Consider the following 21,161-nt stretch of genomic DNA (forward strand, 5'->3'; position numbering starts at 1 on the left):
AATATTTCACAATATAGTTTTTTTTCTGTATTTATTATGAAATAAATTCAGCCTTAAGCATAAGAAACTTCATTCAAAAACATAAAAAATAGTAATGTTTCCAAACTTTTGACCGGAAGTGTATAATCCGTTGCTACCCATATATATATATATATATATATATATATATATATATATATATATATATATATATATATATATATACCGGTATATATATATGGGCGTCGGAACCATTGAATGTGGGTGGGACAAGACCCACCCACTTTTTAAGACCAATGATATTGGACCAACTCACTTTTACCGTCTCTAATTCAGCATTTGTCTAATCCCCCCGGTGATGCTACTCCGCAAACCACCAACAGATCATAAAAAATACCAAAAATAAAAATATTTTTTAAAACATCGCCAAGTAAAAAGCTGCGTTTATAAAGAAATGTCTCTTTACGACCACAACAAACGGGACACTTTTCAGACGCGCATTCCGACTTCGCCTCAGCGCCAGGCGCAAGTCAAACGAGCGCGGAAAAGGTAGCTTCAGTTGAACAACAGTGAACTGTGGTCAGATGAGATGTTGTCAGGCTATGCCAGTAAAACTCCAATCAGCCGTTAGGCTATAGTCTACTGTGCTCGAAGCGCGAACTCAAGAATTGCTCGCGCAAATGCGCCGGCGCGTGCTGCATATTACTTTATTATAGTTTAACTAACGCGCTAAAGAAACTACGGGCATGCACATGGAATTACCAAACATGCGATTAAATCTGCCTCAAAACTGTGCATGCATGTAGGCTATGTATTTGTTGACATGGTTAAAGCTATTGTTATCCAATTTGTTGGCCTTAAAACGTCTTAAAAATGCATATATGTACACCAAGGAAATCAAAATTTTCTCGGGGGAGCATGCCCCCGAACCCCCCTAGCATAATACATTTTGTGACCTCGGTAAATATAAAACCCTGCGTACGGCCCAGCTTCTTTTCTATCTAGCGAAATCAAAGGTTATCGTGTAACTCTCCAGTTGTGCGCACTTTGGGACTAAACTTTGTATGCACTGTGTGATCAATGTGTGAAAATAAATGGGATCAAAAAACGCGATTGAATGTAAAGGTTTGTGTCTCGTTGTTCTATTGAAAAAAATCAATAACTACCGATTGATTGGCATTTTTATCTATCTATCTATCTACCTATGTATGTATGTATGTATGTATGTATATATATATATATATATATATATATATATATATATATATATATATATATATATATATATATAATTGGAGGGAGGACCCACCCACATTTCTTTTGCTTCCGACGCCCATGTATATATATATATATATATATATATATATATATATATATATATATATATATATATATATATATATACAGTACAGTCCAAAAGTTTGGAACCACTAAGATTTTTAATGTTTTTAAAAGAAGTTTCGTCTGCTCACCAAGGCTACATTTATTTAATTAAAAATACAGTAAAAAACAGTAATATTGTGAAATATTATTACAATTTAAAATAACTGTTTTCTATTTGAATATATTTCACAAAGTAATTTATTCCTGTGATTTATTCCTCTCTAAAAGTAAAACGTTTGTAATTATAAATAAGTCAAAAATCATTGTGCATGTACAGACACGTATAGATACTTAACTAAGTATTTGGGGTTAGGGGCGATTGGATTATATTCTCTTGCGTTTACTTAAAAAAAATACAGGAATAGACACGGTGTCATTACAAAAGTTGCTGCTAATTTAGTAAACGATGGTGAAAATCCAAATGTAAGCATCCCCATTCCAGCAACAACACCACTGTATGGAATCATGCTGAGACAGATGAAACAGATGCATTCACCCTGGCAATAACTTTAGCCAATCACAGCCTTGCGTTTTACTACGTCAATGGTTTTTGTCGAATCAGAACTCTTCTTGTTGCATAGACAGTGACAGGCTGAGTGCTGTAAAGTTCGGCTGACCCATCATCAGGACTGTAGGTATGAGACTGCGATGAAACTTGACTAACTTTGTGAAATATTGCCAGGAACTGATCTCACTTAGTCGTATTATATTTTAGGTAAATTAGCAGAGTTCGTTTATTAACCAAAGCAAGGGTGAATCAGACGTTTTTGCTTCATATTAAATAGTGTCTGTAGCGGATTAGCTTCATTGTAGCACAGTGGTGATGATAGCCTACATTGTCTCCGAAGTTCAAAAAAAAGCCAGACCCGACTGTATCATGCAAGATAGCGTAGATAATGTGTTTATTTTATGGTTATCCTGTTTCTAATGTACATATCGTTTCTTTTAGACTGAAGAAACAAAGTCAGTATCGCTCTGTTCAAGGCTGCGCGTGCGTTTCCCCTGTTTTGTAGCAGGATCATAAACCGCCCAGTTCACCTCAACTCCAGTGCTAAAGTAGCATCATTTCTCAAGATGCCCCAGACAAACAAGTTTAAATGTGCTGCAGCCAGCAGCCCTGCTCAGTCTGCTGGTCCAGACCGGGGAGAACCACTCAGAGACCCTAACGCACCTCCAGGGGACAGTGGTGGAGGTGACAACCAAGGGGACCCTCAAATTATTAAGTCCCCAAGTGACCCCAAACAATACAGGTAAAGTCCAGAAGTACACATTTAAAACTGTGAAAATCAAATCTGTCTTAAGTGAAACCTTTTAAAAGATCATTTTACATTATGAATGAGACAGTATGTTTGGCACTGCAGTACAGAAATATAAGATCACAGAAGTAAAACACAAGCTCTGGTTCCATCTCTGAGCGTGTAACACAACACTGCATGACTAAACCTGCTAACAGAATATTTCTCTTTTCATCCAGATACATTGAGCTCAGTAACGGACTGAGGGCTCTTCTGATCTCTGATCTGAGTGGTTTAGATGGGAAAGCTGAAGATGAGGATGATGAAGATTCAGAAGAGGAGGAGGAGGAAGAGGCAGAGGGAGAAGAAGAGGAGGGAGACTCTGGGGAAGGAACGGACGAGGAATCTGTAGAGGAAGGGGACAGTCAGGATAGTGACTTTGAGGAGCTGGATGAGGAAAATGACAGGAAGAAGAAAAAAGGATCTGAAAAACAGGTTTGTGTTTTGTTGTCTATGAATTCTTCCCATGTTAGTGACATCACTAACCCTAAAATTTACATAAACCCTGCCCCCGAGAACATGCAACAGAGGGGGTGAGGCCATGTTGGGCTGCTTTAGAGAAGAGGAAGAGTTGTTGTCATGCCGTCATTTTACGCCGGACTGCTTCACAAACGAGGGTCAATTCAACGCTGGATTTGCACAAAAGATTAACATGACGGCACATGCTAGTGGATGAGTTGAATCAACTCCACAGCAACTACATAGATTTATCCACTAACCATTCAGAAACGTCCAGTTTCATTCTAAAAGTTGTAACTTCTTCCTGAGTCTCTCCATCAGTGTCGACTCCGGTTTGAACAATGTAAGGCTGAACACCGTTACTGACAATCCTCATTTTGGCTGTGTGAGATTCTCCAGCTTTGTTGTTGTTGAGCAACCGAAGCACGAGCTGTTAAAGCTCCGCCCTCTTCTGGAAAGTGGCCCGGGAGCTGCTCATTTGCATTTAAAGGGACACACACAAAAACAATGTGTTTTCTCTCAAACCCAAATTTGACAAGCTATAATAAATGATCTGTGGGGTATTTTGAGCTGAAACTTCACAGACACATTCTGGGGACACCAGAGACTTATATTACATCTTATGAAAATGGGCATAATAGGTCCCCTTTAAAAATATCCTGACTCTTCCAAGCTTTATAATGGGAGTGATTGGGGCTTGAGATTTTGAAGCCCATAAAAAGCACATCCATCCATCACAAAAGTAATCCATACGGCTCCAGGGGGTTAATAAAGGTCTTCTGAAGCAAAGCGATGCATTTTTGAAAGAAAAATATCCATATTTAAGACTTTATGAACTATAATATCTTTAATACGGCAACAGCCATACGCAAGTCGAGTTCCGGCTGAAAAGTGACCTCTGACCCCATGTGTAACGTAGGATGTAGGTATAGCGTACTCTCAGGTGAGAGTAGACGTCTCTCGTGGTTCAAACAAATAGAGCTGGGCAGCAAACTCAAGCTCCTCTTCTCTTATATTGAAATCCTCTGAGGTTTTGTTTTTCTCTATCCTCTGCTCTTGCGTGTTCGTCAGTACGTCATGTGTCGGGTCAGAGGTCACTCTTCTGCCGGAACTAGACTGTTACCGAAAGCCAGTTATTATAGTTTACAAAATTTTAAATATGGACTTTTTTGGGCTTCAAAATCTCGAGCCACATTCACTACCATTATAAACATTAGAATAGCCAGGATATTTTTAATATAAATCCAATTGTGTTCGTCTAAAAGAAGAAAGTCATATGGCTTGAGGGTGAGTAAATCATGGGATAATTTCATTTTTGGGTGAACTATTCCCTTTAAAGTCATCATGATCTGAAATTTCCCCTATACATATCCCCATTTCTTTCTCTTTTTTCTTGACCTTGTAATTTTTATTCATAACTCTATCTTTAAAGTGGCTGATCTTAGTTTTTAGTGTTTTACTTTTAATTTATTTAGACAAAGTAATATAGAATTCTAAATATCACTTTTTTATCAGTTATTGACTATAACATGAAAATTGGTGATTACATAAAAATATCAGGTTTAGTTTGCTGGAACGATTTAAATGCATCTAGTGCATTGTTTTTTTCTTCTGAAATTAGTCTGCAGCGGCCCTTTGTATTGGCGTAGGGAGTTTCAGTGACCCTAATGACCTACCTGGCCTTGCACACTTCCTTGAACACAGTAAGTCACATCTGCATCTGTTCTGCCATTACTGTATTCAGACGTGCTTTATTCTCAGTGATAATCCTTCACCTGACCTTAACTCTTATATCCCAGTGGTGTTCATGGGCAGTGAAAAGTACCCTTCTGAAAATGGCTTTGATGCATTCCTGAAAAAGCATGGTGGCAGTGATAATGCTTCCACTGATTGTGAGAGAACCATTTTCCAATTTGATGTGCAGAGGAAACGCTTCAAAGAAGCCCTTGACAGGTGAAGTAGCTCTAAAGATGTGATCATATCACCTTATCCTGATGTCCTCTTTGTCTTTTTTTTTTTTTTGTCAGAACAAGTGCACTTGTAATATTTCACACAAAAAATGTATTAACCTTTGTCCATACCTAACCTTTAAAATAATGTAATTGTCTTTTTTTCAGATGGGCTCAGTTTTTCATCTGCCCTCTTATGATTGAAGACGCCATTGATCGTGAGGTCGAGGCTGTGGACAGTGGTGAGTAAAGCTTTTATTGATTTACAATAGTCTTGGTAGCTTAACTAGGCAGCCTAACATGTTTTGTTTTGTTTTTGCCACAGAATATCAGCTTGCTAAGCCTTCAGACTCTCACCGTAAGGAAATGCTTTTTGGTAGCCTAGCAAAGCCCAACCATCCCATGGGCAAGTTCTGCTGGGGTAAGTCAAACATACAAAAGTGCTTCAGAGTAGCTCTTTGATTTGTTCTAGAGCTTCAGTTGCTTTTTTGGTGATTGTATTTAAGGAAATGCGCAGACCCTGAAGACTGAACCTAAGGAAAAGAATATCAACGTTTACAAGCGACTCCGTGAGTTCTGGAAGAGGTACTACTCTGCCCACTATATGACCTTAGCTGTGCAGTCTAAAGGTAGGTAACATTCGCAGAACTTGACTTGGATATAGAATTTCTAATGGAAAATTATCCTAAAATTTCTTTACACTTACCTTCACAGAGAATCTCGACACCCTTGAGGAATGGGTCAGAGAAATCTTCAGTCAGGTGCCCAACAAGTAAGCGAAGAGTTTCTGAGAGTTTTGAAAATCTGATAAAATGAATGTGTTTAAAAAGTTTTTCAATTCCTTTCAGTGGGCAGGCAAAGCCTGATTTTTCAGACCAACTGAGCCCCTTTGAAACACCTTCCTTCAACAAACTTTACCGAGGTATGTCAAAGAACTTAATGTTCAAATGAGGTTTAACAAACTCAGAAACTAAATATTAATATTTTGTTTGTGGTTTGTTGCAGTGGTGCCTGTTAGAAAAGTACATGCCCTCACCATCACATGGGCTCTACCCCCTCAAGAGAAGCATTACAGGTAAAACAGCCAAGGTGGTGCTCAGTTAAATTTTTTTTCTTAAAAATACAGTGATCCAGGTGTAGCACTTTTAAAGTGTATTTTTACAGGCAATCATTCTTTAAACATCTTTTGAAAAGTGTTATTAAAATCACAATGAAATCAACAGGAGACTTATGTTGATTTAAAGGGTTAGTTCACTCAAAAATGAAAATTCTGTCATTAGTTACTCACCCTCATGTCGTTCCAAACCCGTAAGACGTTCGTTCATCTTCAGAACACAAATTAAGATATTTTTGATGAAATCTGATGACTCAGTGAGGCCTCCATTGCCAGCAAATCACACTTTCAGATTCCCAGAAAGCTACTAAAGACGTATGTAAAACAATTCATGTGACTGCAGTGGTTCAACATTAATGTTATGAAGCCACAAGAAAAAAACAAAACGACTTTTCAACAATATCTAGTGATGGGCGATTTCAAAATACTGCTTCATGAAGCTTTATGAATCTTTAGTTTCGAATCAGTGGTTCGGAGCGTGCATCAAACTGCCAAAGTTACGTGAACTATTGAAATTTTAAAAACACTTATGACGTAACAAAGCCTCATTTACTGAAATTATGTGACTTTGGTGCTCCAAACCACTGATTCGAAACAAAAGATTCGTAAAGCTTCGAAGCTTCATGAAGCAGTGTTTTGAAATCGCTCATCACTAGATATTGTTGAATAAAGTCGTTATTTTGTTTTTTGGCACACAAAAAAGTATTCTCGTCGCTTTATAACATTAATGTTGAGCCACTGTAGTCACATGAACTGTTTTAAATATGTCTTTAGTATCTTTCTGCGCATTGAAAGTGTTAATTATCTTGCTGGCAATGCAGGCCTCATGGAGCCATCGGATTTTATCCAAAATATCTTAATTTGTGTTCTGAAGATGAACGGGTTTGGAACGACATGAGGGTGAGTAATTAATGACAGAAATTTCATTTTTGGGTGAACTAACCCTTTAAGTCTGTGTCTGTTAGCTTTGAGAACATCTACAGTATATCCACATCTTCTTTATAAAGATGGCATTAAGCCATTTCACTGGGTCTTTATGTATCGATTTTTTTGTTGCTCTGTATTGGAATGCCAATATTATTTCTCAAATAATGTGATGTTTATCCTAAGCTCTTTATGTTGGTCCTCAGGGTAAAGCCTTTGCATTACATTGCTTGGTTGATTGGCCACGAGGGAACTGGAAGTATTCTGTCCATGCTTAGGAGGAAGTAAGGCCTTTCTCTCATGATTTGTTTTTTTTTTCATGAGGTGGTTCGGCTTTCTTTGATACCTGTACATGTAGCATAATAGAGTGTTGTGCATAACTTTTGTACTAACCCCAAAAACTATTAAACTGGATCTCTCCTTCTCTCTGACTAGGTGCTGGGCTCTAGCGTTGTTTGGTGGAAACAGTGAAACTGGTTTTGATCAGAACACCACCTACTCAATTTTTAGTATCTCCATCACTCTGACCGACGAGGGCTTCCAGAACTTCTATGAGGTCTGCAAAGGGACCCAGCCCAAACACTGCATTGTTTTACATTTCTACACTTAGTTCATGTCAAAAATATGCACTATATTTACAAGGATCCTTAAGATATAATATTCTTTTCACACTTAATGTCATTAACGAAATACAGGGGGAAAGCTGAGAAACTAACAGCTTTGCTAGATGTGTGTAAAATAGGATTACAAAGCCTCTGAGGCCCCTTTAGCATCCCAAATTAAAAAACGCACGATTGCAGTAAAGTTTAGTCCCACTCACAATGAATGCATCCATGGTCATTTGCATATTTTTCTTCATTCAGGTTGCTCATCTGGTCTTCCAGTACTTGAAAATGCTTCAGACTCTTGGGCCCCAACAAAGGTAGGCCCTTTACGTGAAGTGTGCTACACGAGGATTTATTGAAGTAGAATCTTTGCAGAACTTTGCACTCAATAATGTATCTTAAAAGGCATTATGAAAAGCTTTGTTTTTTTCACCAGAATATATGAAGAAATTCAAAAGATCGAGGCCAATGAGTTCCACTATCAGGAGCAGGTACGGTTAAGTATTTTATAGTATTGTCAGCTTATGAACGCTTAGCAGTTTCTCACCAAAAATTGAGTATTTTTTGTTTATTCCTGGCTATTGGAACAATATTAGAAGTAGATTATTTGTGTGTAGACTCAGTGCTTACAGTGTTGCTTTTACAGACTGATCCTATTGAGTATGTGGAGGACATCTGTGAAAACATGCAGCTCTTCCCGAAAGAGGACTTTTTAACAGGAGACCAGCTAATGTTTGAGTTCAAACCAGAGGTAGTTGTCCTTCACAGGCACCATTGATTTTAATTTATTATAGGTTTTGTAAAATATGAGTATAAATGTGTGCTAATTTAGCATGCCAAGCGAAAGAAAACACAGGAAGTTCTTTATAATTGTGAACATCTTTTTCTCTTAGGTGATCTCTGCTGCACTGAACCTCCTCACACCAGAGAAGGCCAACTTGCTCCTTTTGTCGCCCGAGCATGAAGGCCAGTGTCCACTCAGGGAAAAGTGGTTTGGGACCCAATACAGTGTAGAGGGTTTGTACATCTTTTCTCCATTTTTTTCAGTTCAGTTGGAAAAACAATATTCAGGATAATAAGTTGAAAAGTTAAAAAGCTGTAATATTCAAGTAACATTGCAGATTAGCCTATCGCAATAAGCTTTTAATGAGCTATAGACTTATATGTACTTTAATATACTCATACACTTAAAATAGCGGAATTGGTGCTAGTTAGAAGTGGAGAACATGAACTAGCTTATCTAAATGAATCAGTGCAGCCACTGCAGCTGTAGATGAAGATCTGACGCCAAAATTAGGAAGCTCCTCGGTCGTGTGGGAGTATTTTGGTTTTAAACATGATAACAGCAGTAAACAACAACCACAAGATTGTGGGTGGTTAATCAGAAGGGAAATACATCTTAAGTCCAAGCCTGTAAGCATGAGTGGATCTAACCCTCTCTGTTCTCTCCATAATTTTTTATCTTAATGTTCTAGATGTCATATTGTACATAAAAATGATTAGGGATGCACTGAAATTAAAGATGCCCTAGAATTAAAAATTGAATTTACCTCGTCATAGTTGAATAACAAGAGTTCAGTACATGGAAAAGACATACAGTGAGTCTCAAACTCCATTGTTTCCTCCTTCTTATATAAATCTCATTTGTTTAAAAGACCTCCGAAAAACAGGCGAATCTCAACATAACACCAACTGTTACGTAACAGTCGGGATCATTAATATGTATGACCCCATTATTTGCATATGCCAGCCCATGTTCAAGGCATTACACAAGGGCAGCCAGTATTAACTTCTGGATCTGTGCACAGCTGAATCATCAGACTAGGTAAGCAAGCAACAACAATAGCGAAAAATGGCAGATGGAGCAATAATAACTGACATGATCCATGATATCATGATATTTTTAGTGATATTTGTAAACTTGATAGCTTAATGTTTCGTTAGCATATTGTTAATTTACTGTTAAATGTGGTTAAAGTTACCATTGTTTCTTACTGTATTCACGGAGACAAGAGCAGTCGTTATTTTCATTATTAAACACTTGCAGTCTGTATAATTCATAAACACAACTTCATTCTTTATAAATCTCTCCAACAGTGTAGCATTAGCCGTTAGCCACGGAGCACTATCAAACTCATTCAGAATCAAATGTAAACATCCAAATAAATACTTTACTCACATAATCCGATGTAGGCATGCAGCATGCATGACGAACACTTTGTAAAGATCCATTTGAGGGATATATTAGCTGTGTGAACTTTGTTTATGCACTGTTTAAGGCAAGCGCGAGCTCCGTGGGTGGGGGAGCGCCAGATTTAAAGGGGCCGCAACCTGAATCGGCTCATATTTAATGATGCCCCAAAATAGGCAGTTAAAAAAAAAATTAATTAAAAACTTCACAGACACATTCAGGGGACACCTTAGACTTATATTACATCTTGTAAAAAAACGTTCGATGGCACCTTTAAAATTCTGTCTGAAACCGAAAATTCAGGATAAATTTGGCTGAAAAGAAATTGCACATGAGGCAGTTTTTATATCAACTTTTTAATAACAGAATTACTTCTACTTTGTTGGTGAAATATAAACATTTAAATTCCAATAAACTGTAACTTTAACTTGTTTTCATGACAGATTTATTCAAACATATATTAATTAATGAAGATATCACTAACGGGTTAAGTATAAATATAATGAATATGTAATACAGTGCATATATTAAAGTTATTTGTTTCTAGTTAACTAATTTATGGACATTGAATAGCTTGCTTGATGTCCTGATGTCAACTGGTTCCTTGCCGCTGTCGCGTTGTTGACTTGACATTTGACTTGATTTGATATTCAGCAGTATTCTTGACATTTATTCAACAGTGCTTTGATCTTCCTGCATTGACACTATTCTTTAAGAGCTGCTGTGCAGCCAAATTATATACCAGTTATCACTGTAAAGCTGCTTTGACACAATCTGCATTGTAAAAAGCGCTATATAAATAAAAGGTGACTTGAGGTAAATGTAATATTAAAGGGATAGTTCACCCAAAAATGAAAATTCTGTCATCATTTATTCACACTCAAGTAGTTCTGTGAAGTAGAGATCTGTTTGGTTACAAACATTCTTCCAAATATCTTCCTTTTGTGTACAGCAGAACAAAGAAATTCATACAGGTTTGGAACTACTTGAGGGTGAGTAAATGATGACAGAATTTTCATTTTCATTTTGTTCCTTTTAAGTGTCAATATATAGCCTACAAGCTGATTTATTGACGTCTTTCCCCGGTTGAAACACTGATTGAGCAATTATGTGAAATAGGATTCATTTCGGTAAGTCAATGTATCTTTCAACATACCCTCTGGTGTTCACCATGTTTATTTTGTGCTGTAACTAGCAGTAAAGAGGATATGAGATGATCGGTTCACGTGCGCCTGAAACAAGGCGTTACAGCGATCTGTCATGCCATGTTAAAGGGCGCCAAAATGACATTTATTGTTTGAATTTCGTAATAAAATTGCCATAATTTTAAAGTTGAGACATTGCTTATATTAAAAGTAACAAAGTATTTTTTGCAATTATTGGATGGCTGGTGTGCTACAGATGTTTAGTGAAGTTTTGTTCAGGCTCTGCATCAACAGAAAACAGCACAGACTAAAAGATTTTATATTTAAGAAACCGATTAAAATCGAGAAATGAATGCTGTCAATCCAGAGCTAGTGTTTGCACAGCTGACATGTTTATCTGTTGTAGCTTATCCACGTTGTGTTCGCGAAATAGACGCCGAACACATTAAAAACGGGCCAGCGGAGAAGCGCTAATTAAACATCTGTTTCAGTCACTGATCATACTCCAAAAACATTTTGTCCAAAAGCTGAAAATGTTTGGTAGCTGAAATTTCGCTGTGTCCCTAGTTGTTATATAAGCCTACCTGTGGTGAGATGACTATTTGATTGACATTAATGCTGAATAATAGTTTTTACAGAATGTTGTTTAGGTAAAAGATTTGCTATTTCTTGCTCAAGTGCACTTTGAGGAGTTGCTTTCCTTTCTGAGGCAGATGTTATTGTTTCCTGGTTTTAAATTTACTAGTAAATAATTAATTTTTAGTTAATCACATTATGCAAGAAATAGCATTAAGCATTTTTCCTCTATATTGTGCCGCTCTGGAGACACAAACACTTGTTTGAACCATGTTTTTATTTTCCTTTACAGACATACAGCAGCACTGGAGAGAGCTCTGGGCGGGGGATTTCGATTTAAACCCAAGCCTTCACCTACCTGTTGAGAATAAGTTCATCGGTGGGTGTCTTTGGTTGACGTCTTTTAATGTTGTTGTCAGGTACTGGATCTGTAGCCTGTTTCAGGACCGTTTGCAATTGTTTGTTTTCTCCTCCAGCCACTGACTTCGCCCTCAAAACCTCTGACTGTCCGGACACGGAGTACCCTGTCAGAATAATGAACAATGAGAGAGGGTGTCTGTGGTACAAGAAGGACAACAAGTTCAAGATTCCCAAAGGTGTCATTGTGTTTGTCTCTACAGTCAATAAATCATGTATCCGATGTCAAAACAGATCGAATGGAAGTTCAAAAAGTCTCTTGCCGAACCTCTGTGCCCACTTGCCCAGCTCACACTTCTGTTTTCTTTCTCTTCCTCCAGCATACGTGCGTTTCCACCTCATATCACCTGTGGTTCAGAAATCTCCAAAAAAGTAAGCTGAAGATCATGTGAACACATACAGTCGTTCAAGCAGATCTTGTAAATGCTGTAGCCATGGAAACCCTCTAGTTTCTATTCTTGCTCATCCATTTGCCTTTTCATCTGACCTTCTCTTTTTGTTCTCTCGTCCTCTTAGCCTGGTGCTTTTTGACCTGTTTGTGAATATCCTGGTGCATAACCTGGCGGAGCCGGCTACGAGGCTGATGTGGCCCAGCTAGAATATAAATTGGTTGCAGGAGAGCATGGTCTGGTCATCAAGGTTAAGGGCTTCAACCACAAACTACCGGTAAATATCGTGTCCAAATCAGGTTATATACAGAAATTGGTTTTATTATTTTCTTAAATTTATTGTTTAAACTGCTGACATTTGTTGCAGTTGCTGTTCAACCTGATCGTGGATTATCTTGCTGATTTCTCCGCCGCTTCTGACGTATTCAGCATGTTTGCAGAGCAGCTGAAGAAAACCTACTTTAACATCCTCATCAAGCCTGAGAAGCTTGGAAAGTGCGTCTGTTTTATGTTTGCCTTTACTGCAATTACACTTTATTTGCCCCGTAGCCCCACCCCACATTCTTAGCCCAGTTTCTTTCATTTAGAAAATGTAAATCTGGTGGAATAATGCAAGAATATTTTTCACATGGTCTTTAAACTGCAAGTCTATGGTATGTTTCCTGGCTGATATGCATGCGAAGCTATTGCTATATGTATCTGTTTGATTGAGGGGGAAAAAGAAATGCATGATCTTCCTCTCATAGCTCTCTCTCTGTGTCTGTCATATGTGTCTCCTCAGAGACGTGAGGCTGCTGATTCTAGAGCACTCTCGCTGGTCAACCATTCAGAAGTATCAGGCTGTGCTGGATGGGCTCAGTGTGGATGAGCTCATGGAGTTTGTGAGCAGCTTCAAGTCTGAGCTGTATGCTGAAGGACTAGTGCAGGGAAACTTTACTAGCAGTGTATGTTTTTACACTTTTTATATACACCCAAGTGAAAAAAAAAAACCTTTACCAAAAAAACCTGTTTAAAATACATTTATTTCATAATAAGTATACTACAAATTGATTAACATATTTACTGACATATCGCTTGAGACTTACTGATAGAAATATTATAATTAAACTTTATTTGGAGAACTTATTTATTGCACAATGCACATTTCTTAATATTAAGCCTAAAATTTTTAATATCACTATTAGTAAGGATAGTATGATCACTGTAGAATGTTTCTAAATGCTAAAATGCTAAAAGTCTTTAAATGCAAGATATTTAAAGTGTAGCTAAAGTATAGATCCACTTTAGCACAATCAAATATACTAAAGTATATGTTTAGTTGGACCTCAACGCTACTTCCGGATAACTAAAGTGCATTAAGTACAAAATTAGTTGTTCCAATTTAGCAGACTTTAAAGGCACAATATGTAAGATTTTTGGATTAAAATATCCAAAAACCACTAGAACGGTGTTATATATTTTGTTGACTTGTGTACTTGCATTATCCCAAATGTTTCCAAGAATGTTTGAATCAGGAGAAATAAACAGTTTTAACCAGGACACGGACCGTGCATCGCCTATCAATGACATCAAACCTGCGTTACCCTTGATTTCCCGTATTATTTTGTAGAAACCATGGAAACACCAAAGACACTTTAATATATATGTGTTTTATTAGACATGCGAGCAACTGTTTGGATGCATTCATTGACAGAAAATGAATCATCATTATATAGCGCAACACATCGAGTCTTATTGTTTGAATCTCGTTTTATTGATTTACCGCGAGTACCATGTTTTACCATCGATCTAGCTTACTGCAGTGTGCGAACAAGTGTCTCATAGTAGCTGCTGAGCGAACGCAGAGTTGTACTATAACAACTTTCAACACACAAATGTATCTAAAATGATAAACAGCACTGCGTTACCACACATACTCATGACCCGAAGAAGCAGAAGCGCTCGTCTACGACATAATAAAAGTTCCACTGCTCTCGAGCCGTGTTTCGCTCTCGTCTCTCATTAGCAATCTCTCCAGCGGCCTCGTTCTCTTTCATCCACACCCTGCTTCATATTACAGTAATGTAGTCCTGTCGGATTCTTTTCCACCGGCTGTAGACGTAAAGACAACACCTCCCATGATTCCGCTCAATCTCGGCGTCATCAAGCTACGCCTTTGTTTTGAATAAGCGACCTCTAGTGGTGAAAATTACATATTGTGCCTTTAATTATATCAATTTAGTATTCCAAAAGTAGAATTGCTGGGTATTCATTTTAAGTACATAAATATGCAAATGTATTTGTAGAATACTTAGCATAAAACAAATGTTTCAAATACATTTTGGTATATTTATTCTTCACTAGGGCACACATTGCATGTTTGTTTTTCAAGGAACATTAAAGGTTCAAAACATGCTATGAATGCTGCTGTTAGTGCTAAACTTGTATTAATGTACACCTAGAATATTACATAATTTTAAAATATATATTATACAACATTTGTGAAAAACGTTTTTATTCTCAGAACTACAGTTGATCTGTTAAGAAACATAAACAGTGTAATCTTTAATTTCTCATCACGTGTAGGAATCCATGGGGTTTCTGCAGTATGTTACAGAGTAAGCACTTGTGTTTTTATTTCTACCAGTAATTTTGTGTAGCATTACCACAATGTTTTAAAAAGCAGAATCAAAAATAGCATTGCATTTTTTCCCCCCTTTCAGCAAACTGAAATTCAAGAAGTTGTCAGTAGAGGTCCCTGTTCTCTTTAGAGTGGTAGAGCTCCCTCAGAAACATCATCTCTGCAAAGTCAAGTCTCTCAACAAGGGAGATGCAAACTCTGAGGTCACTGTGTATTACCAGGTAACACTTGTCTATTTCGCTGATCTAAAACCAGTTAACAAGATATCAGCGCATATTTACTTTTTTATATTGTATTGCTCTATAGCAGTGATTTCCCTAATTTCTACCTCTGTCTTTTGGTAGTCTGGTCCTAAGAACCTACGTGAACACACTCTGATGGAGCTACTAGTGGTGAGTATGACTCCGTTTAGGTAGCTGACTTCATAATGAAGGGTATCACTTACAGTAAACTTTATATATGTATAAGAACAGCCACCCCAGGGGTTTTTAAGCAATAAAGTCAGTCTCTCCAGCCAGTTTCAAAAGAAGTTCTCAGATATTGCTCTCTAGGGCGCTGAGCACACACATCTGCATGGCCATAAGCTCAACTCATCCACTTTACTTTATACTGAAGACTGACTTTGGATGCTGTCCAGTTCTCTGTCTTTCTCAGCAGTTACTTTAAAACACTCTGACAGCTTGAGCTGGCTCTCATTGTAAAGTGTAATGTACTGTCCTAAAGGTCCAACGATTTATTTATTTTTGCCAATTAATTGCTGCTGATAACAGCTTTTGGAACTATCAGATATCAGCTAAAACAAATGTTAATAAGCAGTATATTTTTTTTTCATGGTGGGCAATCCCTGACATTTTTTCTTAATTGGGATTATTGTGTGCATATTAAACTAAAGCCTCACTAAAGGAAAACTAAGGGAATGTTGTTGTTTTTCTCACATTGAAAATATCAATAATGGCTATTTAATCAGAAATGTACCTCATTTCAGAAAAATCCAATATAAGGTGACTTCTGTACTATTCTGCTGTTTTGGCTGCAGAGTAAAGTGGGCAGCATTACATTAACTCTTGTCTTATCATTGTGACTGCTGTGTTGCAGATGCACATGGAGGAGCCGTGTTTTGACTTCCTCCGAACCAAAGAGACATTAGGGTAAGTCTCTGGTGCAGGGACGACATTAAGACATTATCTTACTCCATTTGCTGGTTTTAATTAGTTGTACTCCATCTGTTTTCACAGATATCACGTCTACCCAACTTGTAGAAACACATCAGGTGTCCTTGGATTCTCAGTCACAGTGGAGACTCAGGCCACGAAGTTCAAGTGAGCTCTTGCTGTGATTTTTTTTTTTTTTTGGTTGCAGTTCTCACTGCTGCATCAGAATTATCTGATTTATGTTCTGCAGCTGCTGCCTCTTGACTTCAGATTCATAATTAACCTTTATCTCCACCTCTATCTCAACTAAATTGCAGTGTTATTTTACTCTGATTGGCGCTTTATTATTTCTGAAGTGAAATACACTGAATGTTAACAATACATCCATGTATTAAATCATGCAAAATATTGTATTTCATAAAAGTCTATATTGCAAAACATTGTGTTAATTTATATCAGAGTTGCCTACCATAGAAAACATCAGAATAATGATTCAAAAGTGTTATTTTTCAAAAAATCTTAAAAGGTTATGGAAATTTCTGTAGTTTTTATTAAATTATTTTAGTTGTAAAGTACTTCTTTATCTAGAAATAATCTTGTGGTCCCTGTCGAATGATTTAAAAACAAAAATCTTTATCCAGTCTTCACAAACAACTGGAAAAGTTGAGAAAATTCATCTTTTATTTAGCAAGGATGGATCCATTAAATTTTAATAAATGTTGTTCTTTCTTTGAACGTTATATTCTTAAGAAAATCCTTAAGAAAAGTTTCCTCAAAAATATTAAGCAGCGCAAATGTTTTCAACATTGATAATTACAAAAAAAATGTTTCTTAAGCACCAAATCATTATCTTTATTATGATTTCTGAAGGAACAAAGACTGGAGTAATGATGCTGAAAATTCAGCTTTGCCAATACAGGAATAAATTACATTTTAAAATGTATTGAAATATAAAAAAGTAATACATTTTAAATTTCACAATATTACTGTTTACTGTATTTTTGGTCAAATAATTGCAGCCTTGGTGAGCGTAAGAGACTTAAAATATTTGAAAAAATGTTAACAAACCCCAAACTCTTGAATGGTAGTGTAGGTCGGGAAGTGTGGGAACCCTATTGTGTTTGTAGTGCGATAAGTGTTTTCTATCGAGTTACAGTTTATGCACATTGTAAATAATGTAACCTGTTAATTTGGGTGTATATTTGCCGCATTCATGTGGTCTGAAACTGACAAAAACTCTCTTCTCCTTTCACTCACTTCCTGCACTCCAGCACTGAGCTGGTGGAGACAAAGATTGAGGAGTTTCTGGTGAGCTTTGGAGAGAAGATGAACAGCTTGAGTGATGAGGCTTTTAAGACACAGGTGACTGCTCTCGTCAAGCTGAAGGGTTGCGAAGACACCCATCTTGGCGAGGAGGTGGACAGGAACTGGACAGAGGTGGTCACACAGCAATACGTCTTCGACAGACTCAGCCGAGAGGTGAGGAGCCCTGTTGAACATGAGCAAAGTCTGACAGCTCAGCAATGTGTTGATGATGAATTGTGGGAATATACTTGGACATTGTTGTATTTTTTTACTTGTACAACAGATTGATGCACTGAAACTCATGACCAAGGCTGAACTGGTGAACTGGTTCATGGAACACAGGGGTGAAAGCAACAGGAAGCTCAGTGTGCATGTGAGTTTATCCGCATATCGCTCGCTTGAGATTCATCTATTCAGTGATTCTACACTTCTGTGCCCATTTTGTGCATATGCAACATTTCTACATCAGGCCCCAGGTGTTTCAGTTTCATTGTCCAACCCCTGTGTAAATATAAAAAATATTTAACGCCATTAATGCAGTTTCTATTTTTTCGTCCTTTGGTTGCGCTACAGTGTATGATCATGCTATCATTCATTCAAGTGATATTAAACAATTCAAGAACGATAAGACACAAAAAAAACCTCAAATCTGTATTGGCGCTGAAAACAATGAAAACTAACTTTTTTGTGCATTTTGGCAGTGCAAGTCAAAATCTGAACAGACCTGACTGGGCCAGTAGAAAAAAACTTAGCGTTGAGCCCGGATATATTAAATGCACAGATAAAAGTGACATTTAGTACAGTGGGTTTATCTAAAGATTGTTTTAAGTTCACGCAAATTAAAAGTTATATTTTTAAAGCCTATTAAATGTTAATATTAAAGGTGCCCTAGAATTAAAAATTGAATTTACCTTGGCATAGTTGGAATAACAAGAGTTCAGTACATGGAAAAGACATACAGTGAGTCTCAAACACCATTGTTTCCTCCTTCTTATATAAATCTCATTTGTTTAAAAGACCTCCGAAGAACAGGCAAATCTCAACATAACACCGACTGTTACGTAACAGTCGGGATCATTAATATGTATGACCCCAATATTTGCATATGCCAGCCATGTTCAAGGCATTCAAGCCAGTACTAACGTCTGGATCTGTGCACAGCTGAATCATCAGACTAGGTAAGCAAGCAAGGACAATAGTGAAAAATGGCAGATGGAGCAATAATAACGGACATGATCATGATAACATGATATTTTTAGTGATATTTGTGAATTGTCTTTCTAAATGTTTCGTTAGCATGTTGCTAATGTACTGCTAAATGTGGTTAAAGTTACCATCGTTTATTACTGTATTCACGGAGACGAGAGCCGTCGCTATTTTCATTTTTTTAAACACTTGCAGTCTGTATAATTCATAAACACATCTTCATTTTTTATAAATCTCTCCAACAGTGTGTAATGTTTGCTTTAGCCCATTAGCTGCAGCTTAGCTACTATCAGACTCATTCAGAATCAAATGTAAACATCCAAATAAATACAATACTCACAGGAATCGATGTATGCGTGCAGCATGAATGACGAACACTTTGTAAAGATCCATTTTGAGGGTTATATTAGCTGTGTGAACTTTGTAAATGCGCTGTAATATAGTCGAGAGCTCAGAGGGGGCAGGGAGCGAGAGATTTAAAGGGGCCGCACACGCTTAATTGGTGCATAGTTAATGATGCTTCAAAATAGGCAGTTAAAAAAATTAATTAAAAAAATCTATGGGGTATTTTGAGCTGAAACTTCACAGACATTCAGGGGACACCTTAGACTTATATTACATCTTGTAAAAAAACGTTCGATGGCACCTTTAATAGCTTTCAATTATACTGAAATGTTGAATGGCTATAATTAATGACTAAAATTGAGAGAGAAAAAATCATTTTAATAGAGACATCAGTATCAGTGATACTGGCCTTCATTTGTAGTGCTTAGGAATAAAATGTCCCGTCTTTATGTTGTTTCTACATTATTTTGGAGATTCAATATCAAAGTATTACAGTATTAAAAAATATATATTAAAAACTTTAATGTTAGGTGAGATTATTTGCGATTAATTACAAAAAAATGTGTTATTAAATTTTATATATATATATATATATATATATATATATATATATATATATATATATATATATATATATATATATATATATATATATATATATATATATTATTCATAGTAAAATGTATATTTTATTCAATTATTAATTACCATTCATCATTGTTAATGTAAAAAATATATTTTTATATATTATTATTTATGCAATTAATTGCAATTAATTACAGAATATATACAGAGTATATATATATTAATTGTGATTAATTACAGAAAAATGTGATTAATTATTTGACAGCACTATATATACATACATACATACATACATACATACATAATAAATATTTATTATTCATATTAAAATTTATATTTTAATTATTATTAACCATACATCATTGTTAATGTATACACTCAGTGCACAGGTTTGTTTGACCTCCTTTTGTGGATTTTACCAAAAACTTTTAGGTAACTGCAAGCAAGGTTATTTCCTTTTGAAAATGCAAATATAATCTAAAAAGAAATGCATATATTGTATTGCGAGTCTAGAATTGTAGATCCCAGTCTGAAGGATAATTGGTTTCTTTTCAGGTTGTTGGTTATGGAGTAGAAGAAAACGACCCACCTAGTAAGGAACATCCGGCCACTGGAGAGGAGGAGGAGGAGGAGGGCATTAAGATGTCATTGTATGGGGAGGTTTCCAAACTCACCTTCCTTCCTGCTTCCACTTTACTGGCCTCAGCCACTACCATCACAGACATCCAGGCCTTTACCTCCACCCTCAATCTCTACCCTTACCACAAGATTCTCAAATAAACAAAAGCATGGACTCACTCTGCCAGTTGGCAAGCAGGCACGCTCCCCCTACCTCCGTCTTCCATCCTCTCCTCCTGTCTACTCTGTCATACTTGAGCAAAGATGAGCATGGAATGGAGGTCTCCCCATTCTCTCATTCGAGCTTCAGCCGTGTGTACATTCATATAATGAGCCCTGCTGTTGAAATGACGTTGCTGTGAATGTTGTGTGTTTGTGTGTGCGGGCACGATGGGGCTCAGTTTGGGGGTCCTGCTGCAGACGCAGATCACAAGGTCTCATTATATCCCTCCCTGGCTGTAGTGGACCTTTAGAGCATAATCATGACTTAAATTACTCAGAATTGTGTGTATTTTATCAATAGGACTGCAGTGTTAAGTTTGTACTAATAAATTTATAATGTAATGACTCTGCTGAAAAGTATGAAATATATTTGAACGAGATGCAGTAAGAGAGATTGCTGGACTGCTTTTTATGTAGCCGGTTGATGATGCCTGATACTGAGGATGTGTAATGATGCTTCAGAGGTGGGCATTTGAGCATGCAAGACCAGAATGATGATGCTTCTCTTCTCTTATTGCTATAGCATCATTCTGCATTTGGCACAACTTCAATCTGCAAACTGAGGGATGGCTAGTATGACTGCTTGAATTTAGAGTGTGCAAATATATTTATTAAAAGCACCGTAAAACTACTAATGGCCTGTCTGCATTTCAGTATTTTCATCTTTATTATGAATCACCATT

General features: G+C 36.8%; 1 protein-coding gene across 1 annotated transcript; it reads left to right on the forward strand.

The window, feature by feature from the left end:
- The first annotated feature begins 1,974 nt into the window (after positions 1–1,974).
- nrd1a (nardilysin a (N-arginine dibasic convertase)) lies at positions 1,975–21,109 on the forward strand. Its single transcript, XM_048164351.1, is given in 32 exon segments — positions 1,975–1,993; positions 2,376–2,612; positions 2,837–3,092; positions 4,738–4,819; positions 4,916–5,069; positions 5,234–5,307; positions 5,391–5,486; positions 5,572–5,694; positions 5,780–5,837; positions 5,914–5,987; positions 6,071–6,140; positions 7,310–7,387; positions 7,539–7,659; positions 7,967–8,025; positions 8,145–8,199; positions 8,355–8,459; positions 8,602–8,725; positions 11,913–11,999; positions 12,097–12,216; positions 12,358–12,409; positions 12,554–12,606; positions 12,609–12,703; positions 12,794–12,921; positions 13,208–13,370; positions 14,992–15,023; positions 15,129–15,267; positions 15,391–15,438; positions 16,142–16,194; positions 16,282–16,365; positions 17,469–17,676; positions 17,786–17,875; positions 20,194–21,109. Coding segments are annotated over 31 exon segments (3,282 nt in total). The 5' UTR covers positions 1,975–1,993; positions 2,376–2,436; the 3' UTR covers positions 20,419–21,109.
- Positions 21,110–21,161: the final 52 nt, after the last annotated feature.

Source organism: Megalobrama amblycephala, linkage group LG17, assembly GCF_018812025.1.
Source record: "Megalobrama amblycephala isolate DHTTF-2021 linkage group LG17, ASM1881202v1, whole genome shotgun sequence".
Taxonomy (NCBI): domain Eukaryota; kingdom Metazoa; phylum Chordata; class Actinopteri; order Cypriniformes; family Xenocyprididae; genus Megalobrama; species Megalobrama amblycephala.